The sequence below is a fragment of the Oncorhynchus kisutch genome, linkage group LG2 (genome assembly GCF_002021735.2).
Source record: "Oncorhynchus kisutch isolate 150728-3 linkage group LG2, Okis_V2, whole genome shotgun sequence".
NCBI lineage: Eukaryota > Metazoa > Chordata > Actinopteri > Salmoniformes > Salmonidae > Oncorhynchus > Oncorhynchus kisutch.
The window spans coordinates 13,526,334-13,552,622 of record NC_034175.2 but is presented as its reverse complement, the minus strand read 5'-3'; the positions used below and the strand labels follow the sequence as shown (position 1 = coordinate 13,552,622).

Here is a 26,289-nt window from a genome sequence, read left to right as displayed (position 1 = left end):
AGCCAGGTACAATCCAGCTGCATCTTCTGTTTTGGCATACACTTGGCTTAGCATACGTATGTGGCTGTGTCCCTGTCTCTTTTCTTCAACTCAGACGTGGATGTTTTCAGGAGGATGGCAACATTCTTGTATAGTACTCATATTTCTGTTTGCTGAACTACACTTTGGTCCCCCTTTTTAACATTTGCTCTCGATGCAATACTTTGTAAATGAGGGAACATTACTGAAAGCAGTATTATGAGAGGGGGACTGCATTATATTATTTGGAGAAAAAAATTGTACAAGAATTACATTTATTGCTGTTGATGATGGAGGTTGGTTGACGGGGGATACCGATGTAAAATAATCATTCCAATGTCCTAATTATGGGAGAGAAAAAAAGTTTCTTAAAAAACGTTGTTGCTATGCATGTATATGGATGGAATAAAATTCCAGAACTGTTGGAAATAATTTTTATTTTGATGTGGTGTCATAATTAAACTTAAATCCTCAGGATAATCCATTGATGTTTGCTCTTTTCTTTCAAAGCCACAACACAGTACCAGTGTAGTGGATCTGTACATTAGATATAAGGGACAGAGGGCTCTGTTCAATCTGCATTGCGTGAATCAAATTTAATGTCAATGTTCTCACTTTAGAGGACACTGCATTCATGGTGAACACTGCACATGTCGGCTCAATCGGAAATTCCTTTTATATCGTCACGTTTACATTCTATCATGGGATCTGTAACGCTGCAGCTTTACAGACTGAATAGATCCCAGAAAGATAGTAGAGTTAACACACAGATACAAATTCAGAAGACTTTATTTATTTACAAACATTATGGCAAAACGGTCTGATATTTGTAATAAAGTATACAAAAAAAATCTATCGATTGAAACCGGTTTCATGTGTGGACATACACACGTCAAGTACATTCCAGTCAAAAATCATCCCTGAAAAAAAGAAACAAGGAACCTCTGTGACGTGACTTCATCTTCCAGTTGTGAGTGTAGTTAAGACATTTGGCAGCAGAATCAGTGTGTCACTGGCACAGAATTCAAACCTTGAAATTAAAGCATATGCACTAGATGTCTTCTATAGATCTCTATGGTCATTGGCTCTGCTGTTCGGACTGCCGTTGGGACACCAGGTTCCACAGGTGTTTGCTAACAACAGACGGCCTCTTGTAGATCATCCTGCGGTCCCCTCCTTTAACATGGATCTGGTTGGCCGAGGGGTATGTCTGCTCCAGTAAAGTCTTCTGAAGCTGGGCCACCACCTGATGTGGAAGCACATACAGTCAGTCAATGTTCATTTGAGTTAGAGTTTGAGGGCCCTGTGAGAAACAGTCAATATGCATCATCCCAATTCCATCCATCCCCTTTCTCCCCGAAGTGTGCACTGTGCGGTAGTGCCGTCCCCCTGAACTAGTGCAGGCGTTGGATAAGACGGCAGCAATGAGTGGAGCTTCACCTCGAGCTCCTACAAAACATTGCAGGTTTCTACTATTTCTAGTGATTTTCTAAAATGTTCTTACTCAGTTTATTTTGTGCATCACTTCATACCCCCCCCAGGTAGAACTATTGGAATATGAATCTCTGGGTAGTCACCGTCCACCCAACCTTCACGAATTCCCAGAGATAGCGAAACAATGGTCTAGATTCTTTGGTGAGGCGCCGGGTTGCCTTGAGAGTCCTATCAGATAGCAGGAAATAAAGCCACCGATGGAGAGGCAGATGTGGGGGAGGGTCTTAATGACATTGAGACGCTGGGTGACCCGTCCTCCATTACCAAGCATACTACTCTCCAATGCTCAATCATTAGTGAATAAACTCAGAGCGAGGATCTCCTTTCAGAGGGAGTATGATTCTGCAACATACTCTGTTTTTCTGAGACCTGGAGTTCGTCCGACATCCAAACAGACAGTTCATCGTGCGGATAGGAAGAGGGCTCTCTCTGGCAAGAACAAAGGCAGAGGGCTCTGTTTTATGACCAATAACAAGTAGTGTAACAGGGAACATTTCCCGAAACTTGCAAACTTCTGCACTCACGACTTGGAATACTTGGTCATCAAATGTCACTCTTTTTACCATCCAAGAGAGTTTTCAGGGATTATCGCTACTTCTGTGTACATCCTGCCCTAACCTGACACCAAAAAATATCTCAAAGATCTTCATTGGACCCTGAATAAACTGGAGACCAAGTACCCGGAGGCAGCGTTCATTGTCGTGGAGAACCGTGCTCCCGAATTACTATCAAGACATTGACTGTCCAACTAGCGTAGATTCTACGCTGTACCATTGCTACACACCTTTTCGACACGGTTATAAGGCCATCCCCTACCCTCCTTTCGGTAAATCTTACCATGACTCCATTTTGCTCTTCCCCACTTACAAACAAAGACTCAAGAGGAAAGTTCCGGTGGTCAGGTCTGTACAAGACTGGTCTGACCAATCATAATCCATGCTTAAAGACTGTTGTGATCACGTGGACTGGAATATGTTCCGTTGCTGTTCAACTCAGCCTTCAATTCCATAGCACCCTCTGAGCTCACAGCCCTGGGGCTTAACTCCTCCCTATGCAACTGGGTCCTGGACTTCCTGACAGGCCGCCCCAAGGTGGTGAATTTATGCAACATTACCTCCTCCACACTGATCGTCATCACAAGGGTGCGTCATAGTCCCCTCCTGTTCTCCCTGTACACCCACGACTGTGTGACCCTCACACAGTTCCAACTCCATCATGAAGTTTGCTGATGACACGACAGTAGTAGGACTGATTACCAAAAAAGATGAGATGGCCTACAGGGAGGAGGTAGGCACTCTGACGGTGTGGTGCCAGGTAAACAACCCCTCCCTCAACGTCAGCAAAACAAAAGAGGTGATTGTGGACTTCAGGAGGAACCAAGCTGGGCACGCCCACATTCTCATCAACGGTCGCGCTGTGGAGATGGCCAAAAACGTCAAGAGCTCTGAGGAGTTGAAATGGTCAAACCACACGGACACCGTGGTGAAGAAGGCACGACTCTTTAACCTCAGGAGGCTGAAGAAATTTGGTCTGTCCCCGAGGACCCTCAGTGTTCTACAGAAACACCTTCGAGAGCATACTGTTGGTCAGCATCACAGCCTGGTACAGAAACTACACCACCGCTGACCGCAAGGCACTACAGAGGTTGGTTTGCTAAGCCGAGTGCTCCATTGGAAGCACATGGCCTGCAAAGTGTCGCAGGAAGGCCAAGAAGATCATCAGGAACCTCAGCCACCCGAACCACGACTCAGATGCAGGCAGTAAAGGAGCTTCATGGCCTAAACTAACAGACTAGCCAATAGCTTCTAGCCCCAGACCATCAGGCGGCTGAATAGCCACCACTAGTCAGCTACCTGCTACCTTGAGGGTTCTAGGATTTTTTCAACCCTACCCATGAGTACACACTTCAGGGTGAAGATTGAGAAATGTAATTGCCACTAGACAGACTAATAGAGGGAGGAAAGTTGTACACTACACACTTGGTTTAGAGGAGCAGGAATTTGCTCATCGAAAGAATCCCCAATAATCACACTCACAGAAGTCCTACTGGAGAGGGGTTTGAATTTGGAGATTTCCCTGAAAAATTATCAAAACATTACAAAATTTCAAAACAAGTTTGCTTTTACACTTGCGTTATCTACTGTAGAGCATATCCAAAATGATTGTGTGATGACAGCTTGATATTACATTCACATGTACTGTATGTTGGTCTCACCTGACTTGAGAGGCACTTTCATTCAGGAAAAAATGTTCATCTACAGCACTGCTCTGGTGGGCGGGGTTACTGAGGAGGTACTTCTGAGAACACAAAGACATATGATAACATTGGACCGTGGCCTGAAAGTAAGTGTGTGCGCATTATAACCTTCACCTGTCTCCCTCCAAACCTTTCTCTTTTCCTACAATTTAAGCAAAATGACTCACTTGATGTCCTTAACTCCTTGGTAACTGAAATATTTCAAAAGCTGAAAAAAGTCCATCTCTGTTGCTATCAAAAAGTGGGTCCTAGGATATAGAATCAAGATATTTTAACAAACCGTTCAGACTTGAACCTAAAGCAGTTATCAAGTCACAGTTTATTTTCCTCCTCTTCTCCCCCCCCCCTCTCTCTCTCTCCCTCTCCCCTCCTTTTAGAGGAATGATCATTACTCCACCACTAGCTAGCTCCATCATGTGGCTATGTTAGAGATTGTTCTCCAACACAACAAGGTTGGACCATCACACCTGAACACCTCCTCCTGCCCAATAACAGAGTAGGGAATTTCATTTGTGGGGTCAGAAGGTATATTGAGGCACATTACAATCACATTCAAACGCATGGTTTAAAAATAAGACAGAGAACATACGAGCTGTTGACCTGACCCCAGATATGTTAATTTGGTCTTTAAGATGGACCTGACACGTGAGGTCTTCAGCGATGTTTCAGTCACCTCAGCAATGTTTCAGTCAGACTCACCTGTCTCTGTATGAGGTCTTCAGCGATGTTTCAGTCATACTCACCTGTCTCTGTATGAGGTTTTCAGCGATGTTTCAGTCAGACTCACCTGTCTCTGTATGAGGTCTTCAGCGATGTTTCAGTCAGACTCACCTGTCTCTGTATGAGGTCTTCAGCGATGTTGTCCCCCATGATGGCGGGCTTTAGCAGCCCAAGAATGATAAGGATGCGGCTGATGCCTGTGGCAGCTGAGAATTGCATGGCTTGGAGGGATGGTACCCGCTGACTGTACCTACAGACACAGAACACAACAACATGTGACTGTAACTATAGAGACACAGAACACAACATCATGTGACTGTAACTATAGAGACACGGAACACAACATCTGACTGTAACTATAGAGACACAGAACACAACATGTGACTGTACCTATAGAGACACAGAACACAACAAACACACACATACAGTACCTAGAGACAAACACACAATACACAATATCAGACTGTCAGGAATGAAAAGCTTAGCAACACCATTCCAACAACTACCTGACTCAGAGACGTCATGCTTTTTACTTTTTTATTGTGCACCAATGGCCAAATTCAATATATTTGAAAACCTAACTGCAAAACATTTCTTGATATACACTGAACAGAAATATAACATCTCCTGGTTTCAATGATGTTTCTGAAACAATATCTCTCTCTTCATCACTCAATACCTAGGTTTACCTCCACTGTATTCACATCCTACCATACCTTTGTCTGTACATTATACCTTGAAGCTATTTTATCTCCCCCAGAAACCTCCTTTTACTCTCTGTTCCAGATGTTCTAGACGACCAATTCTTACTGCTTTTAGCCATACCCTTATCCTACTCCTCCTCTGTTCCTCTGGCGATGTAGAGGTGAATCCAGGCCCTGCAGTGCCTAGCTCCACTCCTATTCCCCAGGAGCTGTCTTTTGATGACTTCTGTAACCGTAATAGCCTTGGTTTCATGCATGTTAACATTAGAAGCCTCCTCCCTAAGTTTGTTCTATTCACTGCTTTAGAACACTCTGCCAACCCGGATGTTCTAGTTGTGTCTGAATCCTGGCTTAGGAAGACCACCAAAAATTCTGAAATTTTAATCCCAAACTACAACATTTTCAGACAAGATAGAACTGCCAAAGGGGGCGGTGTTGCAATCTACTGCAGAGTTCTGTCCTACTATCCAGGTCTGTACCCAAACAATTTGAACTTCTACTTTTAAAAATCCACCTCTCTAAAAACAAGTCTCTCACCGTTGCCGCCTGCTATAGACCACCCTCTGCCCCCAGCTGTGCTCTGGACACCATATGTGAACTGATTGCCCCCCATCTATCTTCAGAGCTTGTGCAGCTAGGAGACCTAAACTGGAACATGGTTAACACCCCAGCCATCCTACAATCTAAGCTTGATGCCCTCAATCTCACACAAATTATCAATGAACCTACCAGGTACCTCCCCAAAGCCTTAAACACGGGCACCCTCATAGATATCATCCTAACCAACTTGCCCTCTAAATACACCTCTGCTGTCTTCAACCAAGATCTCAGCGATCACTGCCTCATTGCCTGTATCCGTAATGGGTCAGCGGTCAAACGACCTCCACTCATCACTGTCAAACGCTCCCTGAAACACTTGAGCAAGCAGGCCTTTCTAATCGACCTGGCCGGGGTATCCTGGAAGGATATTGATCTCATCCTGTCAGTAGAGGATGCCTGGATATTTTTTTTAAATGCCTTCCTAACCATATTAAATAAGCATGCCCCATTCAAGAAATTTAGAACCAGGAACAGATATAGCCCTTGGTTCTCCCCAGACCTGACTGCCCTTAACCAACACAAAAACATCCTATGGCGTTCTGCATTAGCATCGAACAGCCCCCGTGATATGCAGCTGTTCAGGGAAGCTAGAAACCATTACACACAGGCAGTTAGAAGAGCCAAGGCTAGCTTTTTCAAGCAGAAATTTGCTTCCTGCAACACTAACTCAAAAAACGTTCTGGGACACTGTAAAGTCCATGGAGTATAAGAACCTCCCAGCTGCCCACTGCACTGAAGATAGGAAACACTGTCACCACTGATAAATCCACCATAATTGAGAATTTCAATAAGCATTTTTCTATGGCTGGCCATGCTTTCCACCTGGCTACTCCTACCCCGGTCAACAGCACTGCACCCCCCACAGCAACTCGCCCAAGCCTTCCCCATTTCTCCTTCTCCCAAATCCGTTCAGCTGATGTTCTGAAAGAGCTGCAAAATCGGGACCCCTACAAATCAGCCGGGCTAGACAATCTGGACCCTTTCTTTCTAAAATTATCTCCCGAAATTGTTGCCACCCCTATTACTAGCCTGTTCAACCTCTCTTTCGTGTCGTCTGAGATTCCCAAAGATTGGAAAGCAGCTGCGGTCATCCCCCTCTTCAAAGGGGGGGACACTCTTGACCCAAACTGCTACAGACCTATATCTATCCTACCATGCCTTTCTAAGGTCTTCGAAAGCCAAGTCAACAAACAGATTACCGACCATTTCGAATCTCACCATACCTTCTCTGCTATGCAATCTGGTTTCAGAGCTGGTCATGGGTGCACCTCAGCCACGCTCAAGGTCCTAAACGATATCTTAACCGCCATCGATAAGAAACATTACTGTGCAGCCGTATTCATTGATCTGGCCAAGGCTTTCGACTCTGTCAATCACCACATCCTCATCGGCAGACTCGACAGCCTTGGTTTCTCAAATGATTGCCTCGCCTGGTTCACCAACTACTTCTCTGATAGAGTTCAGTGTGTCAAATTGGAGGGTCTGCTGTCCGGACCTCTGGCAGTCTCTATGGGGGTGCCACAGGGTTCAATTCTTGGACCGACTCTCTTCTCTGTATACATCAATGATGTCGCTCTTGCTGCTGTTGAGTCTCTGATCCACCTCTACACAGACGACACCATTCTGTATACTTCTGGCCCTTCTTTGGACACTGTGTTAACAACCCTCCAGGCAAGCTTCAATGCCATACAACTCTCCTTCCGTGGCCTCCAATTGCTCTTAAATACAAGTAAAACTAAATGCAATGCATCTTCAACTGATCGCTACCTGCACCTGCCCGCCTGTCCAACATCACTACTCTGGACGGCTCTGACTTAGAATACGTGGACAACTACAAATACTTAGGTGTCTGGTTAGACTGTAAACTCTCCTTCCAGACCCATATCAAACATCTCCAATCCAAAGTTAAATCTAGAATTGGCTTCCTTTTTCGCAACAAAGCATCCTTCACTCATTCTGCCAAACATACCCTTGTAAAACTGACCATCCTACCAATCCTCGACTTCGGCGATGTCATTTACAAAATAGCCTCCAATACCCTACTCAACAAATTGGATGCAGTCTATCACAGTGCAATCCGTTTTGTCACCAAAGCCCCATATGCTACCCACCATTGCGACCTGTACTCTCTTGTTGGCTGGCCCTCGCTTCACACTCGTCGCCAAACCCACTGGCTCCATGTCATCTACAAGACCCTGCTAGGTAAAGTCCCCCCTTATCTCAGCTCGCTGGTCACCATAGCATCTCCCACCTGTCGCACACGCTCCAGCAGGTATATCTCTCTAGTCACCCCAAAAACCAATTATTTCTTTGGCCGCCTCTCCTTCCAGTTCTCTGCTGCCAATGACTGGAACGAACTACAAAAATCTCTGAAACTGGAAACACTTATCTCCCTCACTAGCTTTAAGCACCAACTGTCAGAGCAGCTCACAGATTTAGCCCAAACAACTACCTCTTTCCCTACTGTATTTAATTTATTTATTTATTTATTTTGCTCGTTTGCACCCCATTATTTTTATTTCTACTTTACACATTCTTCCACTGCAAATCTACAATTCCAGTGTTTTACTTGCTATTTTGTATTTACTTTGCCACCATGGCCATTTTTTTGCCTTTACCTCCCTTATCTCACCTCATTTGCTCACATCGTATATAGACTTGTTTATACTGTATTATTGACTGTATGTTTGTTTTACTCCATGTGTAACTCTGTGTCATTGTATGTGTCGAACTGCTTTGCTTTATCTTGGCCAGGTCGCAATTGTAAATGAGAACTTGTTCTCAACTTGCCTACCTGGTTAAATAAAGTATGTAAACACATGTAAAGTGTTGGTCCCAATGAGCTGAAATAAAAAATCCCAGAAATGGTCCATACGCACAAAAAGCTTCTCTCTCTCAAATTCTGTGCACAAATGTGTTTACATCCCTGTTAGTGAATATTTCTCCTTTGCCAAGATAATCAAGAAGCTGATTAAACAACATGATCATTACGCAGGTGCACCTTACGCTGGGAACAATAAAGGGCCACTCTAACATGTGCAGTTGTCACTCAACACAATGCCACAGTTGTTTCAAGTTGAGGGAGCGTACAATTTTTGAAAACTGTCAGAAATCGTCTCAGGGAAGCTCATCTGCGTGCTCATCGTCTTCACCAGGATCTTGCCCTGAATGCAGTTTGGCGTCTTAACCGACTTCAGTGGGCAAATGCTCACCATCGATGACCACTGGCATGCTGGAGAAGTGTGCTCTTCACAGATGAATCCCTGTTTCAACTGTACCAGGCAGATGGCAGACAGTGTGTATGGCGTTGCGTGGGCGAGCAGTTTGCTGATGTCAACGTTGAACAGAGTATCCCATGGTGTCAGTGGGGTTATGGTAAGAGCATGTATAAGCTACGGACAACAAATACAATGGCAATTTGAATGCAGAGATACCGTGATGAGATCCTGAGTCCCATTGTCGTGCCATTCATCCGCCTCCATCACCTCACGTTTCAGCATGATAATGCAGGGCCCAATGTCACAAGGATCTGTAAACAATTCCTGGAAGCTGAAAAAGTCCCTGTTCTTCCATTGCCTGCATAGCCACCCATTGAGCATGTTTGTGATGCTCTGGCTTCCTGTTCCCACCCAATATCCAGCAACTTTGCACAGCCATTGAAGAGGAGTGGGACAACATTCCACAGGCCATAATCAACATCCTGATCAACTCTATGCGAAGGAGATGTTTTGCGCTGCATGAGACAAATGGTGGTCAACCCAGATTTTGACTGTTTTTTTGACTTTTTTAAGTTATCTGTATTCCCAGTCATGTGGAATCCATAGACTAGGCCCTAATGAATTTATTTCAGTTGACTGATTTCCTTATATGAACTGTAACTCAGTAAAATTGTTGCATGTTGCATTTATATTTTTGTTCAGTGTAATTGCATGACTCTTCCTTTAACAGACAATCATTTAAATGGATTTCCAATCCTGTTATGAAATGATCTCCAAATGAAATCTCAATACTGAAAAGAGTATGATTAGAAAACAGCCCTAGGCTCGGCTGTGTTTCACTCTTCTTTAGGCTGTGTTTCACTCTTCTTTAGGCTGTGTTTCACTCTTCTTTAGGCTGTGTTTCACTCTTCTTTAGGCTGTGTTTCACTCTTCTTTAGGCTGTGTTTCACTCTTCTTTAGGCTGTGTTTCACTCTTCTTTAGGCTGTGTTTCACTCTTCTTTAGGCTGTGTTTCACTCTTCTTTAGGCTGTGTTTCACTCTTCTTTAGGCTGTGTTTCACTCTTCTTTAGGCTGTGTTTCACTCTTCTTTAGGCTGTGTTTCAATCTTCTTTAGGCTGTGTTTCACTCTTCTTTAGGCTGTGTTTCACTCTTCTTTAGGCTGTGTTTCACTCTTCTTTAGGCTGTGTTTCACTCTTCTTTAGGCCAGCAGCAATAAGCCCTCTAAACTGAGAGATTGCAGGGGAGAGAGTCTTTGACCTTAGTTTCACCTGCAACATCATAGCGATGTGTTTATTCTGAACAATCTTGGTTACAGCAGTGTTACATACAGACAATGTCGCATCGGTTTAAAAACAGACCTATTGGGAATATTCATTATAAATATGATATTAATAAATATGTATTTTCAGCCAAAATTCCAAACTTTCTCTAACAGACGTTTTGACAGGAGAGAATGAGAGATATTTTTTGGGACAAATGAGGAAAGCAGCGCAGGAATTTTGTAACTCAGGAAGGCCAATCGGTCTCGGCTCACTGGTGCTTCGAATTGGCTGGTCTCAGCCTGCAGAGCCCAATCAATAGTGAGGTCCGCCTCACAGCTACCCCCCTCTGCCACCCCTAGTGTGCAGCCCACCCACCCACAGCCTTGAGCCCTTTCCCTCAGTTGCACCCCCAGCCCCAGCTCTCAGCCAACCCCCCCCCTCCCCCCCAACCCCTCCCCCCCCCCCCCCACAGCTCTGAACCTCACAGCTATCCCCACAGCCCTCACCCAATTGCTCCACAGCCTCCAGCCAGGCCTCAGCCCACCCCACAGTGCTAGTCAGACCCACAGCCTCCAGCCAGGCCTCCAGCCAGGCCTCCAGCCCACCCCACAGTCCTAGTCAGACCCACAGCCTCCAGCCAGGCCTCAGCCCACCCCACAGTGCTAGTCAGACCCACAGCCTCCAGTCAGGCCCCAACCTAGAGTTCACACCCCCCGACCCATGGTGCTCACCCCACAGCCTTCACCTCTAATCGACATTGGCTTATTTCCCACGTGTTGAGATATGAAACTTTGTCAAAGGATGTAAATCCTTAAAAGGCTGTAACCTGATGTCTAGACGAGGCTGTAAGGAGGTTACAGCCTCGTCTAGACATCAGGGGGGTGTGAACTCTAGGTTGGGGCCTGACTGGAGGCTGTGGGTCTGACTAGCACTGTGGGGTGGGCTGAGGCCTGGCTGGAGGCTGTGGGTCTGACTAGGACTGTGGGGTGGGCTGGAGGCCTGGCTGGAGGCCTGGCTGGAGGCCTGGCTGGAGGCCTGGCTGGAGGCTGTGGGTCTGACTAGCACTGTGGGGTGGGCTGAGGCCTGGCTGGAGGCTGTGGAGCAATTGGGTGAGGGCTGTGGGGATAGCTGTGAGGTTCAGAGCTGTGGGGGGGGGGAGGGGTTGTAACCTGATGTCTAGACGAGGCTGTAACCTGATGTCTAGACGAGGCTGTAACCTGATGTCTAGACGAGGCTGTAACCTGATGTCTAGACGAGGCTGTAACCTGATGTCTAGACGAGGCTGTAACCTGATGTCTAGACGAGGCTGTAACCTGATTAGTGCTCAGGTATTTCGAGATACAAATGCTAACAGTCTTCCAGTCTTAAACTTCAGCTACAATACACGTGCCGTCATTGAGACGTTCTACCTGCTACACAGCAACCAACCAAAATGGCTGATGGCAACGCCGGACCCCTAATGGCTGCATGGTAGCAGGGCCGGTAGGAAGAAGTCACAAATATACAAAAATGTAATGGTGGCAGCAGACAGGAAAATAGTTGCTGCTACCTTTCCCAATTTCAGCCTCACAGACCATTCTTTTTCTTCAAATCAGACATTCTATCATCTTCCTTGCCACTATTTCGACACCTGAAGTCATTCTCGCCCCACAATTTAGAAGGGACTCTTATAACCTGGCTCTTTAGGGACTTCTCTGTCTCCACACATTTCCACCTGTCACCTTTTCATCTCCATAAAAACTCTGCCCCTGTTTGAATCTGGTCAAGTCATTGCTGTCTGTCTGTGGCATTATTTCAAGGATTCTCCAGCCACCTGTCCTGTCCCTTCCTATTCCCTCCTCTTTTTCTCCATTTTTAATTCTGCCCGGGAGGGAGGATTATGCGAGGGAAGGCATGCGTGTCAAAGGGAAATTTAGTGGGTAAAGACAGCCCAGATTGGCGGGATGAATTAAGGCGATAAGAGGGGAGAGGGAGTGGAGGAACCATGTAGAGCAAAACACCTCAGCCATGTTGGTCATTTCAGAGGGCTCTTCTTTCCCCTTACTCCTCAGGAGCGGCAAGGCAATATCTAAATGAATAACGTGATGAAATGAGTTTGTGCGGCGGACTTTCTGCTGTTTGACTTTCCCATCTGGATTAGTGCAGGCTGAATAGACGCTCTGTTACTTTTGTTACAACTGTCGCAATTCACTGTCGGAATTTGGCCCCCCCGACAAGATAAGAGGGCCCTGCCTCATTAGCATGTCATTCCATATGCAGGGCCTCCATTACCTGAGAGGGAGCTCACGGACAAAATAGACTATTACACCAGTAGAACATGTTCTATTACATGACTAGGAGAGAACACAGAACATGGACTATTATATTAGAACAGAAAAAGGGACTGTTAAGTAGGTTAGAACCCAGAACATGGACTATTACACGAATAACAGAGAACATAGAACCCAGAACATGGACTATTACACGAGTAGCAGAGAACATAGAACACAGAACATGGATTATTACACGAGAAGGAGAGAACATAGAACCCAGAACATGGATTATTACACGAGAAGCAGAGAACATAGAACCCAGAACATGGACTATTACACGAGTAGCAGAGAACATAGAACCCAGAACATGGACTATTACACGAGTAGCAGAGAACATTGAACCCAGAACATGGATTATTACACGAGTAGCAGAGAACAAAGAACCCAGTTCATGGACTATTACACAAGTAGCAGAGAACATAGAACCCAGAACATGGACTATTACACGAGTAGCAGAGAACATAGAACCCAGAACATGGACTATTACACGAGTAGCAGAGAACATAGAACCCAGAACATGGACTATTACACGAGTAGCAGAGAACATAGAACCCAGAACATGGACTATTACACGAGTAGCAGAGAACAAAGAACCCAGTTCATGGACTATTACACAAGTAGCAGAGAACATGGACTATTACACGAGTAGCAGAGAACATAGAACCCAGAACATGGACTATTACACGAGAAGCAGAGAACATAGAACCCAGAACATGGACTATTACACGAGTAGCAGAGAACATAGAACCCAGAACATGGACTATTACACGAGTAGCAGAGAACATTGAACCCAGAACATGGATTATTACACGAGTAGCAGAGAACAAAGAACCCAGTTCATGGACTATTACACAAGTAGCAGAGAACATAGAACCCAGAACATGGACTATTACACGAGTAGCAGAGAACATAGAACCCAGAACATGGACTATTACACGAGTAGCAGAGAACATAGAACCCAGAACATGGACTATTACACGAGTAGCAGAGAACATAGAACCCAGAACATGGACTATTACACGAGTAGCAGAGAACAAAGAACCCAGTTCATGGACTATTACACAAGTAGCAGAGAACATGGACTATTACACGAGTAGCAGAGAACATAGAACCCAGAACATGGACTATTACACGAGTAGCAGAGAACATAGAACCCAGAACATGGATTATTACGCGAGTAGCAGAGAACATAGATCCCAGAACATGGACTATTACATGAGTAGCAGAGAACATAGAACCCAGAACATGGGACTATTACACGAGTAGCAGAGAACATAGAACCCAGAACATGGATTATTACACGAGAAGCAGAGAACATAGAACCCAGAACATGGACTATTACACGAGTAGCAGAGAACATAGAACCCAGAACATGGATTATTACACGAGAAGCAGAGAACATAGAACCCAGAACATGGACTATTACACGAGTAGCAGAGAACATAGAACCCAGAACATGGATTATTACACGAGAAGCAGAGAACATAGAACCCAGAACATGGACTATTACATGCGTAGCAGAGAACATAGAACCCAGAACATGGGACTATTACACGAGTAGCAGAGAACATAGAACCCAGAACATGGATTATTACACGAGAAGCAGAGAACATAGAACCCAGAACATGGACTATTACATGCGTAGCAGAGAACATAGAACCCAGAACATGGACTATTACACGAGTAGCAGAGAACATAGATTCCAGAACAAGGACTATTACACGAGTAGCAGAGAACATAGAACCCAGAACATGGACTATTACACGAGTAGCAGAGAACATAGAACATGGATTATTAAGCATGTTGGCATTTTATTGTCATGAATCTTGCCCTGGAGGCAACTCTGCAGAGTGGTCACTAGCTGGCACAGCCACAAATTCATACATTCTTATTTTAAACATAACCCTAACCACACTGTTAAGCATAATGTCTAACCCTGATCTTATATTACATCCAAAAAGCACATTGTGGTTTTCAGATATTTTTACGATATGGCCAATTTTAACTTTGCAGCTGGCCCATCTAGTGGAAATGGGTCAGTTCTGCCTCCTGGGCAAGATTCATGAAAATAAACATCAACCTGCAACTATTACACGAGTAGGAGAGAAAACAGAACAAGGACTATTACAGGAGAGAAAGAAAACAGAGCAAGGACTATTACAGTAGAGAAAGAAGACAGAACTATTACAGTAGAGAAAGAAGACAGAACTATTACAGGAGAGAAAGAAGACAGAACTATTACAGGAGAGAAAGAAGACAGAACTATTACAGGAGAGAAAGAAGACAGAACTATTACAGGAGAGAAAGAAGACAGAACTATTACAGGAGAGAAAGAAGACAGAACTATTACAGGAGAGAAAGAAGACAGAACTATTACAGGAGAGAAAGAAGACAGAACTATTACAGGAGAGAAAGAAGACAGAACTATTACAGGAGAGAAAGAAGACAGAACTATTACAGGAGAGAAAGAAGACAGAACTATTACAGGAGAGAAAGAAGACAGAACTATTACAGGAGAGAAAGAAGACAGAACTATTACAGGAGAGAAAGAAGACAGAACTATTACAGGAGAGAAAGAAGACAGAACTATTACAGGAGAGAAAGAAGACAGAACTATTACAGGAGAGAAAGAAGACAGAACTATTACAGGAGAGAAAGAAGACAGAACTATTACAGGAGAGAAAGAAGACAGAACTATTACAGGAGAGAAAGAAGACAGAACTATTACAGGAGAGAAAGAAGACAGAACTATTACAGGAGAGAAAGAAGACAGAACTATTACAGGAGAGAAAGAAGACAGAACTATTACAGGAGAGAAAGAAGACAGAACTATTACAGGAGAGAAAGAAGACAGAACTATTACAGGAGAGAAAGAAGACAGAACTATTACAGGAGAGAAAGAAGACAGAACTATTACAGGAGAGAAAGAAGACAGAACTATTACAGGAGAGAAAGAAGACAGAACTATTACAGGAGAGAAAGAAGACAGAACTATTACAGGAGAGAAAGAAGACAGAACTATTACAGGAGAGAAAGAAGACAGAACTATTACAGGAGAGAAAGAAGACAGGACTATTACAGGAGAGAAAGAAGACAGGACTATTACAGGAGAGAAAGAAGACAGAACTATTACAGGAGAGAAAGAAGACAGAACTATTACAGGAGAGAAAGAAGACAGAACTATTACAGGAGAGAAAGAAGACAGAACTATTACAGGAGAGAAAGAAGACAGAACTATTACAGGAGAGAAAGAAGACAGAACTATTACAGGAGAGAAAGAAGACAGGACTATTACAGGAGAGAAAGAAGACAGAACTATTACAGGAGAGAAAGAAGACAGAACTATTACAGGAGAGAAAGAAGACAGGACTATTACAGGAGAGAAAGAAGACAGGACTATTACAGGAGAGAAAGAAGACAGAACTATTACAGTAGAGAAAGAAGACAGAACTATTACAGTAGAGAAAGAAGACAGAACTATTACAGTAGAGAAAGAAGACAGAACTATTACAGTAGAGAAAGAAGACAGAACTATTACAGTAGAGAAAGAAGACAGAACTATTACAGGAGAGAAAGAAGACAGAACTATTACAGGAGAGAAAGAAGACAGAACTATTACAGGAGAGAAAGAAGACAGAACTATTACAGGAGAGAAAGAAGACAGAACAAGGACTATTACAGGAGAGAAAGAAGACAGAACAAGGACTATTACAGGAGAGAAAGAAGACAGAACAAGGACTATTACAGGAGAGAAAACAGAACAAGGACTATTACAGGAGAGAAAGAAGACAGAACAAGGACTATTACAGGAGAGAAAACAGAACAAGGACTATTACAGGAGAGAAAGAAGACAGAACAAGGACTATTACAGGAGAGAAAACAGAAGAGAAAACGGAACAAGGACTATTACAGGAGAGAAAACGGAACAAGGACTATTACAGGAGAGAAAACAGAACAAGGACTATTACAGGAGAGAAAGAAGACAGAACAAGGACTATTACAGGAGAGAAAGGAAACAGAACAAGGACTATTACAGGAGAGAAAGGAAACAGAACAAGGACTATTACAGGAGAGAAAGGAAACAGAACAAGGACTATTACAGGAGAGAAAGGAAACAGAACAAGGACTATTACAGGAGAGAAAGAAGACAGAACAAGGACTATTACAGGAGAGAAAGAAGACAGAACAAGGACTATTACAGGAGAGAAAGAAGACAGAACAAGGACTATTACAGGAGAGAAAGAAGACAGAACAAGGACTATTACAGGAGAGAAAGGAAACAGAACAAGGACTATTACAGGAGAGAAAGGAAACAGAACAAGGACTATTACAGGAGAGAAAGGAAACAGAACAAGGACTATTACAGGAGAGAAAGAAGACAGAACAAGGACTATTACAGGAGAGAAAGAAGACAGAACAAGGACTATTACAGGAGAGAAAGAAGACAGAACAAGGACTATTACAGGAGAGAAAACAGAACAAGGACTATTACAGGAGAGAAAGAAGACAGAACAAGGACTATTACAGGAGAGAAAGGAAACAGAACAAGGACTATTACAGGAGAGAAAGGAAACAGAACAAGGACTATTACAGGATAGAAAGAAGACAGAACAAGGACTATTACAGGAGAGAAAGAAGACAGAACAAGGACTATTACAGGAGAGAAAACAGAAGAGAAAACAGAACAATGACTATTACAGGAGAGAAAGAAAACAGAACAAGGACTATTACAGGAGAGAAAGAAGACAGAACAAGGACTATTACAGGCGAGAAAGAAGACAAAACAAGGACTATTACAGGAGAGAAAGAAGACAGAACAAGGACTATTACAGGCGAGAAAGGAAACAGAACAAGGACTATTACAGGCGATAAAGGAAACAGAACAAGGACTATTACAGGAGAGAAAGGAAACAGAACAAGGACTATTACAGGAGAGAAAGGAAACAGAACAAGGACTATTACAGGAGAGAAAGGAAACAGAACAAGGACTATTACAGGAGAGAAATGAAACAGAACAAGGACTATTACAGGAGAGAAAACAGAAGAGAAAACGGAACAAGGACTATTACAGGAGACAAAGGAAACAGAACAAGGACTATTACAGGAGAGAAAGGAAACAGAACAAGGACTATTACAGGAGAGAAAGGAAACAGAACAAAGACTATTACAGGAGAGAAAGGAAACAGAACAAAGACTATTACAGGAGTAAATATGGACTATTGCAGGTGTATAAAACAGAGATTCATTACACAAGTGTCAAAAAGAAATAGTACAACATAAAACTACAAGTGATTAATGGGGAGATTCCTGTGACACGCAGTGACACCAAACAGAAGGTAGAACTATTCTCATTGCTACCTTGTAGTGTTACTTGGAAATACATCTAATACAGGACTCCAGTCACATTCAAGCTGCGAACATTTGTAAATCAAAGTGCCATTCTTCCTGAGATTAACAACTACTGAAACTAGAGACATGAATGAATGCATGCAGACATTAAACCAACAGAGCAATTCCCCACTTGGCCACAGTGTGGCAGTGTTGTACTGCCCAGAACAGCCAGCGCCAGCAGCGGTTCCTTCTTCCCTGAGTCAATACTATAGATTCTAGTGGAGGAAATACATGGGGGCTCGAGACAGCCGTGCTTCATTAGTGGAACGGAGCAACAATAGTTATGCTTACAGCGGTGCCAATTACAATTAATTGGGGTTCCTGACTCTCCTGCTCGTCTCTGGGGAGCTGTGCTGTTCTAACAGTTAGCAGAGGCTGAGAGGCAGAAAGAAACATAGGAAACATTTCAATGGAGTCATGGCTATTCTCTGTCGCAGAGTAACACACACTCACTCCCTCTCTCTCTCTCGCACACACACACACACACTTGAAAGATTCAAACTCGCAGTCAGGGTTTTTTAAATTATCGTCAATCGATATCCTAACAGAGTACGTCATATTTCCTGGCGTTACTGTCCACTCCACCAAGTCTTGTCTTCTCCAAAAGCCCATTGGTGAAGCGGGTAATCTGGGCCCTGAGTGCCCCATGACAGGGGTTGGGAGGTTTGGAGCCTGGCCTGCAGAGTGGCTGGACTGCTGTCTGGCTGTCATCTCTGCCTCCCTTCGTCTGCTACCGGTCTGGCTAGGGGGGGGGGGGGGGTCAGAAAAACATGAACAGGAACACACACACAGTGTGACCAGGGCCGTCTGAGACCGTCTGTATCCTCAGTGTGCCCAGGGCCGTCTGAGACAGTCTGTATCCTCAGTGTGCCCAGGGTACTAATGAGGGATCAGATGATGAATGGGGCCTGGCTGGATGTGATATGGAGTCTCCATCTGGACTCATAACTCCATCAGGTTTCCATACAGGTGAGACTGATCCAGACCAGATTGGCCCACCACATACCACACCATGCCCACCGCCCCCAGCTGGGCCATGCCCACCGCCCCCAGCTGGGCCATGCCCACCGCCCCCAGCTGGGCCATGCCCACCGCCCCCAGCTGGGCCATGCCCACCGCCCCCAGCTGGGCCATGCCCACCGCCCCCAGCTGGTACAGTAGCTCATGTCTGCCTGCTGAGAGACAGCCAGTCAGATGGGGCTTCTATCACCTCCACCACACCATCAGACACATTGCTTTGACCCTCTGGTTCTGCTCATTTAAAATGTCCCTGCAGGTTAACCAACCATTAACCCTTTAAAGTAAACCCCTCCTTAGGACACTAAGCCATCTTCCTCTCACCTTAACAAGCAATGTCCTTTTCTTCTACTTGATATTATGAAGAGGGCAGATGTTGCTCATACTAACATGAAAACAACTGTCCTGAATATCTGAAATACAGAAAATAAGCAACATCATGAATGCAATTAGCCTATTTTTAATAGTTAAAGCCCAGTGATTTCATAATGCAAAGGATTCAGTTTGAGTAAACACATTTGAAAAGCTAGAGTAAAATGGTGTTTTGACAATCACGCAACGCTCATTAAAACAAACAATAAGGACAAGCTCATTAAAATAGAATACTTCCCCCTGTTTTGGATTATATTAAATAGGAGTCAATATTTTCCAGAGACAAATTCATTCTGTAATACACCAACTCTAATAGACACACATGAACACCGGCTCTCACACACGTTATGAGGTACAATTATAAACTCTGGTATCTACGGTTCCTGAAGTCCGGTATCTACGGTTCCCTATCTCCTTCCTATATAAAACACTAAACACTGACTGTTACAGTAGATATTAGGAATCTGGCCTTCATGACAATGTGTTGTATTTACATGTAGGCCATTGTCTACTGTAGACTTTAGGGAGAGTGTAGGGCTGACTGACTGCAGATCTTATGTGATTCTGCTAAATACTATACTATCAGAAAACCCCCACGCAATCTATATATCATCAAGTGGGTACGCAAAGACACTGTACATATAAAATTGGGTGAACTTCACAAGACCCATTTTCAGGGCAAAGAAAACAAACTGATTGTATGCGTTTCATTCTGTAGGGATGCAACTAAAACCACGTCCCTGAATGAATGGAATCTGTATGGCTAGACAGAGGGGCTTCCATTAACTCCTGCTGTTCTGGCTTTATTTCTCATCAGGAAGTATTATCTCTGGCTCCTAGCCTCAGAGGAGAAATACCAATCGGAAAGATATAGCCTGGGATCCAAACTGAGACAATGGTGAAATAGAGCATATCAGTTTGGATTCAAGGCTAGCGAACTCTAGCCTCCATCTCACTCTACTTTCAAGTCCATATAAAATAATACATAAAAAGGAGAAGTTCTCAGGAGACGATGCCGATTCATTTTGTCTGATAAAACAGCAGTAATTTGGGAGAGAGCCGTGGTTAATGAGAAGGACTTTGATGAGTAAATCCTGGAGCCCAGGCAGAGAGGAGCCTCGCTGATACCGTCTCCTCTCTACACTACAGCACTCCTCAGGTACCATCACGCCGAATGTGGAACGTTGTATGAATGTTGAGTTGTATCAGACGTTGTTGTACTTGTATTATGTTCTGAAGAATGTAAATACACACACACACTACGGTGGCTCTGGATAGAACTACAAAAATGGTTTCAGTAATCTTGATATTACATTTTCATATTTCTTGTTTCCTATCTAAATCAGAGAGTAATAATATAAGTCTACTTCATGCAGCAATCCTTTCCTCAGTTGATTTCTAGGTTGCAGAGTAATTGGATCTCCAGCCAGTACACTGTAGTCTGCTAGGCAGCAGGGAAATGACATGAATGCCTATTAATCAGAGGATAATTGGAAACATATCTCTGATAAATGACACGGCTCCACTTACAGTCACGTACAAATTAGGCCATTTTCAACGACTCATTTCTTATCTCACTAAAGAAATGAAATGTTACATAACCCCACAGAGCAAATGGGATGCTGGTGGAGGGAAATAACAGAGACAAAACTAGGGATGGAAAATCCCTGGAACTTTCCTACAATTCACGTTTTCCAGAAATCCTACCGTTTGGAGGATCCTCAGATTTCCTGCATATTCGTTGCTTATTCCAGGAATCTTCCAAGCGCAATTTATGGAAAACTTCGACAAACTTTTTGGAAAAGTTACAAGAATTTTGCATAACTAATGTGTTTTTTGCAAAGCATAACGTGTTTGTTCATGAATAATAACTTTGAATACAATGTTGTTCAAAGATAAACGTTATTACGCTTGGGGAGCGTGTAGCACTCACCCTCCAATTGATACAAAGAAAAGCAATATTATAAATGCTAGGGTCAAACTAATTTCAGCTTACATCTTCTCATGTGTTTACCTGTATTGTTTTACAGCATATTACCATATTGTTATGTAAATCACTGCTATTTACTGATGACTGTGAATAACTGACAGTTTCACTAATGTCCTGCCTGATTATCATAATATCCTATATGGCCATTTATGAACAATGAATATGAATAGGGTTATATGTCCATTATCCACAGCTTGACATGAATCATGCGTAGGGAAAAAAGAGACTTATTATTAAAATGTGTGTCATCTCTCCCCCACCCTAATTCTCCACTCTCATTTCTTCCTGATGAAAGAGAGTGGGATCTACTAATGAGTTCCTTTGGCCTCATATTAATCATGTTAATGCTGCTTCCTGTCCAACAGAGATAATCAACTACAGTGGATCCTATCCACTATCCATACAGCAAATATGGATGGAGTCTAGGGCTTGAGTAACACAGTACTACTAACTCGCTCTGCTCCTCCTTTCTCCCGTCAGCTCCTCCGTTCCTCCTCGAGGTGACTTACCAGTACTTCTGCCACTGGTCCTCCTCAAAGATGTCCTCTGGAATGGGATCAATAAGGACAAGGTCTGACACCTGCCTGAGGACAGACGGACGGACGGACAGACAACACAATGAGAAAAAGAGAGGACACAGAAAGAGAGAGAAATAAAAAGTGGGCCTCCAGTGTCCGTTCTGACCCATCCCCTATACCCTTCCTGTCCTGTCCTATCCGTACTGAATGTGAGAAGGATGTCTCTGCTCCGGTTGTCTGTCTGTCTGCTCTAGGCCCACTGGCAGACAGATGGATGGGCCCACACCCCATCACCACATCCAGGGAGGAATATATTTTGTTCTGCAGGTGTCATCCTCTCACCATCGCTTAATTTACTCTCTTAACTGCCGTACATCACGGCTGATGAAAAGCTAAATCTCTCACCTCGGGCCGGGAGGCTGATCCCTCCCTGCTCGTGTTAATCACTAGGTTTCTCAGACATTGGTGTTTGTGGGGAGTGGGGGTAGAGAATTTAAGATGTCCCTGGGTTTGATGCAGTGCTGAGTCTAGCTACAGATTGTGATGATACTTTAGAAGTACTGGAGTTAGTGTAGTCAATAATGTGAGAGGGAATAGGATGGAACTCAAACAGGGATGAGAAAGTGAGAATGTTAAAAACTGTGCAAAGCTTTCCCATTCATTTGGGATGGCGGCATAAAGCTGAATCTACACAACCACTTTTGAGATATGAACATATCGACCAACTTTTGGAGTGAACCTATCACTCTAAGCGATCTCAATATATTTTGACTTGTGGCAAGTTAGGCAACAAGAAACGAGTTAGCCTATATTTTCCATTGAGATCCCAGGTGGGCAGGGAGACTCACGCGTCATGGATATGGCTGTAGAACCTGGCGTTGAGCGTGCCCAGTTCAGACCCCACCAGGATGAGAGGCGTGGCTAGACCAGCTAAACCAATGAGGCGGTGGAGGTTGTCCACCATTCTGTAGGGGGGGAAAGACATCAATCAATTCATCAAACGTATGTCTTTACAACCACAGCTGTCACAAAGGGCTTTTACAGTAAAACACATCAACCCCTAAGTCGGCAGCTACACCATAACAACAGAAACACTGCCATTGAAACCCTTGAAATCAGCCAATGTAAAGTAGCCTAGTGGAAGAAGCCCCTGGCTACTTTGCCTTGTAAAGAAGGATAGATCCCGACAGAAAATTATCCAAAAGAAAAAGAGAGAGGGAGCATCATCATCAGGTGAAATGCAGCTCCCCACAGACAGCCATCTGTTGTGTTGGGTCTCTTACACTAATAAATCAACATTGGAGGGAAGAGGCTGGGATGAAGAGGTTTCACTGCAGCAGCAGGGAGCAGACAGGATTGCAGTCATCAAACCCTCAGCTTGCCAGCTTATTGAATTCTGGGTAATTGATTGCTTGTATCAGAAGACGGCGGCTGCCTGCCTGCTCTGCTGTTAGCCTGGGGCAGATCCCAAGGTAACAGAGACTGCTGACCTGACCGTCCACATACAACCACATCCATCCATCACTTAGATTTAATGCTCAACAACACGTTACTTTGTCAGCCAAAGAGATTAGGAGAGGGTCAAGGACAGGGCAGGCCATGGCAGGGAGATGGTGGGGCAGTGGACCCCGATGTCTCTGATTGGACAATCCATGAGGTGGCCCAACATGGCGCTTAGCCAAGGGGAATACTAAATCTGATAGGGAATGGTGTGTGTGCTTGTTGAGAATCAGGGCTTTAGAATAACTTGCATCAAACACCTGTTACCGTGACTGTAGTAGTAGACTATTAGGTAACACTATTTTTTTGGTACTTTTTACACCTTTTTCTCCTCAATTTGGTGATATCCAAATGCCAGTTACAGTCTTATCTCATCGCTGCAACTCCTGTATGGACTTGGGAAGTGGCGAAGGTCGAGAGCCGTGCGTCGTCCAAAACACGACCCTGCCAAGCCGCACTGCTTCTTGACCCCCCTAACCGCTTAACCCGGTAGCCAGCCGCACCAATGTGTCGGAGGAAACATCGTACACCTAGGGGACCGTGCCAGCGAGCATGCGCCCGGCCTGCCACAGGAGTCGCTACAGCGCGGTGGGACAAGGATATCCCGTCCGGCCAAACCCTCCCATAACCCGGACGATGCTGGGCCAATTGTGCACCGCCCCATGGGTCTCCTGCTCGCGGCCGGCTGTGACACAGCCCGGTATAACCCGGATCTGTAGTGACGCTTCTAGCACTGCCTTAGAGCGCTGCGACCCCTCAGGAGGCCTATTAGGTAACACTTTATATTAACAATATACATTGCAGTACAACAAGCATTTATACGTAAAACTTTCAAATGACAGGATAGAGAAAACAAGATGCTTACCGTCCAGTGGTTGACATCCCCCAGACTTTCTCCGTCCCTGTACTTTCATTCTGCAGGACTCTTTTGCTGAACCCCAGTCCCACTCTGTCATAAGTGCACACCTGTGGGTGGGAAAATGGGAAAATCAATCAATCAAATGTATTTTTTCAATCCTTTTACGTATCAGCAGTTGTCACAAAAACATTGCAAATATTGTCCTGGTTCCAATAATATCATACACAATCATCTTCTGGTCAGGGAATGTAGTCCATAAATTTGTTTGTAGCAGAAAAAATAAAACCCTTCTAGAACTGTTGAATCATTAACAGAGTTGCCTGAAACGATGTGCTGTATTTCTCCTTACCTTGGTTAGCAGTGCAATGTTCTCTTGTACATGGAACCAGATGTCAGAGGACATACCAGTGGGGGCATCCAGTATGACTACACAGGAAACAGAGTAGATAGGGCTTACATCTGAGAGGAGATGACAGTTGTGTTGACATTTCTGGCAAGCTAGCAGACTTACCAACTGGCTGTCCTTGTCCTTTGCACATCAGGTGCATCTTTTGACCTAAACCGATATCTATAATTTCACCATCTGAAAAAAAAAGATACATATTAATCAATGCTGATAATCTTAATCATAATGTAAGGGTTTTATTGGCCTTCTGTACTCATTAAAGAATAAAGTTGAGGGAGGAAGGAAGGTGAATGTCATGTCTGCAGCAGGTTACCTTCTGGCAGTAACAGTTGGCCCTCTCTTTGCAATGATGCATAGTTCAGAAAGGGAGGGATGAGGATGATGAGGAGGAGACATTTTCCAACTGAGGTAACAGTCGACCAGCACCTGCTCGTTTTAGCCCCTTGTTGTGGTCGATGTTGTTGTTGTTGACTGGTCTCTCCTGAACCTGCAGTCTGTCTGTCAGTCTGTCATAGGAGAATAATAATCAACATGTTATATCAAAGTGTGGATAAGCTACCTAGCTAGCAGTTACAGATGTCAGAAAACCATAGTTACATAACCATGTGTGTCAATCAAAATGCCTCTACAATGAGCCTTGGAATGGCTTTAACTAAAACATTGTGTCCACATGTAAGTTAAGTCATGTAGTCTGTGTAAAGTTAATGGAAGATAGTAATATCAGGGCTAGGTACAGCAATTACCTAGGCTACTAGCTATGCCTTGCGGTAGTACTTAGCTAGTTCAGTTTGATTCGAACATCTGAGAGGAGATGGTAGTGGTGTTGACATTTCTGTCTCGCTAGTTAACCTTGCTAGTAGATTAGCAGCCTATCGAAGCACAGTAGATAGCTACCTTTTTGTATGTCCTAGCATCTCCAGTGGCTTCTTGACCGTCTGTCCTTCTGCGCATTTTTGAGTGTCAAGTTTTAATAAAGTATTATATAAACTATCTATCGATCTACTAGCTGAAATCGGGACGTAAATGCACAGGATTGAATGAATGCACCGCGTTAACTAGAACTTCCTGGACATGTACAGACGCCGAAATGGGACAATGCTTGTACCTCGGCGTCGACACTGCAGCTGAAATTAGTGTTCTGTGTTCACTTTCCATAGTGTCTTGCTGCTGCATTATGGGGATATGGTCATTCATGTGTTCCTATTGGACAAAACACAACCTAACTAAACTGCAAATGCATCCATCGCGTTTGTAGAGTCACAAGCTTGATAGGCATTATGTGCTAGTAAAGTATGTTAGATATTTTTTTTTTATATGACAAGCCTGATGGAAACATTCCAAATGTCGACAAAACAAATATCGCTAGACAAGGTGGGATCTTTTTGTGTCGGTAAAATTAATTATGCGAGAAATGTCAGTGGAAACGCTTTTATGTGCAAACATGAATATAATAGGCTAACAATCATATCGAAGTAAACATGTTGTGTGGTCCTTACACTACGACTCATCGGGAACGCATGCAGTTTATTAGGCTACAGATGAAATCAATTATGATGAACGTCACAGGGCTTGATGCTCCTTTCCAATAAATATCCAGGGTCTTATTCTGGTGACATGATAATTGATGCTTGGCTGCCTGTTTGACAAATAA

At 43.9% G+C, this 26,289-nt stretch overlaps 1 protein-coding gene across 3 annotated transcripts; it reads right to left on the bottom strand.

The window, feature by feature from the left end:
• Positions 1 to 789: 789 nt before the first annotated feature.
• On the bottom strand, positions 790 to 25,796 carry LOC109901693 (uncharacterized). Of its 3 annotated transcripts, none has more exons than XM_031788033.1 (11): positions 25,533 to 25,796; positions 24,952 to 25,144; positions 24,744 to 24,815; positions 24,582 to 24,658; positions 24,239 to 24,339; positions 22,722 to 22,838; positions 21,865 to 21,939; positions 4,601 to 4,739; positions 3,728 to 3,810; positions 3,549 to 3,588; positions 790 to 1,264 (listed from the first exon to the last, which is right to left on the bottom strand). In XM_031788033.1, exons 1-11 carry the CDS (start codon positions 25,587 to 25,589, stop codon positions 1,097 to 1,099), a joined length of 1,122 nt encoding a protein of 373 aa, XP_031643893.1. In that variant the 5' UTR covers positions 25,590 to 25,796; the 3' UTR covers positions 790 to 1,096. The 3 variants fall into 3 exon arrangements, with proteins under 3 accessions (XP_031643893.1, XP_031643889.1, XP_031643895.1); XM_031788029.1 differs by having other exon boundaries at positions 3,492 to 3,588; positions 25,533 to 25,793; XM_031788035.1 differs by lacking the exon at positions 3,549 to 3,588 and having other exon boundaries at positions 25,533 to 25,793.
• Between the last annotated feature and the right edge of the window lie 493 nt (positions 25,797 to 26,289).

Excerpts from the sequence above, each read along its gene's own strand:
- LOC109901693 (XM_031788029.1), bottom strand. The coding sequence starts at position 25,589 with ATGCGCAGAAGGACAGACGGTCAAGAAGCCACTGGAGATGCTAGGACA. Across the intron at positions 24,340-24,581 it reads ACATTGCACTGCTAACCAAG|GTGTGCACTTATGACAGAGT; the intron begins GTAAGGAGAAAT and ends TCCCACCCACAG. Across the intron at positions 21,940-22,721 it reads TACAGCCATATCCATGACGC|GCAGGTGTCAGACCTTGTCC; the intron begins GTGAGTCTCCCT and ends GTCTGTCCTCAG.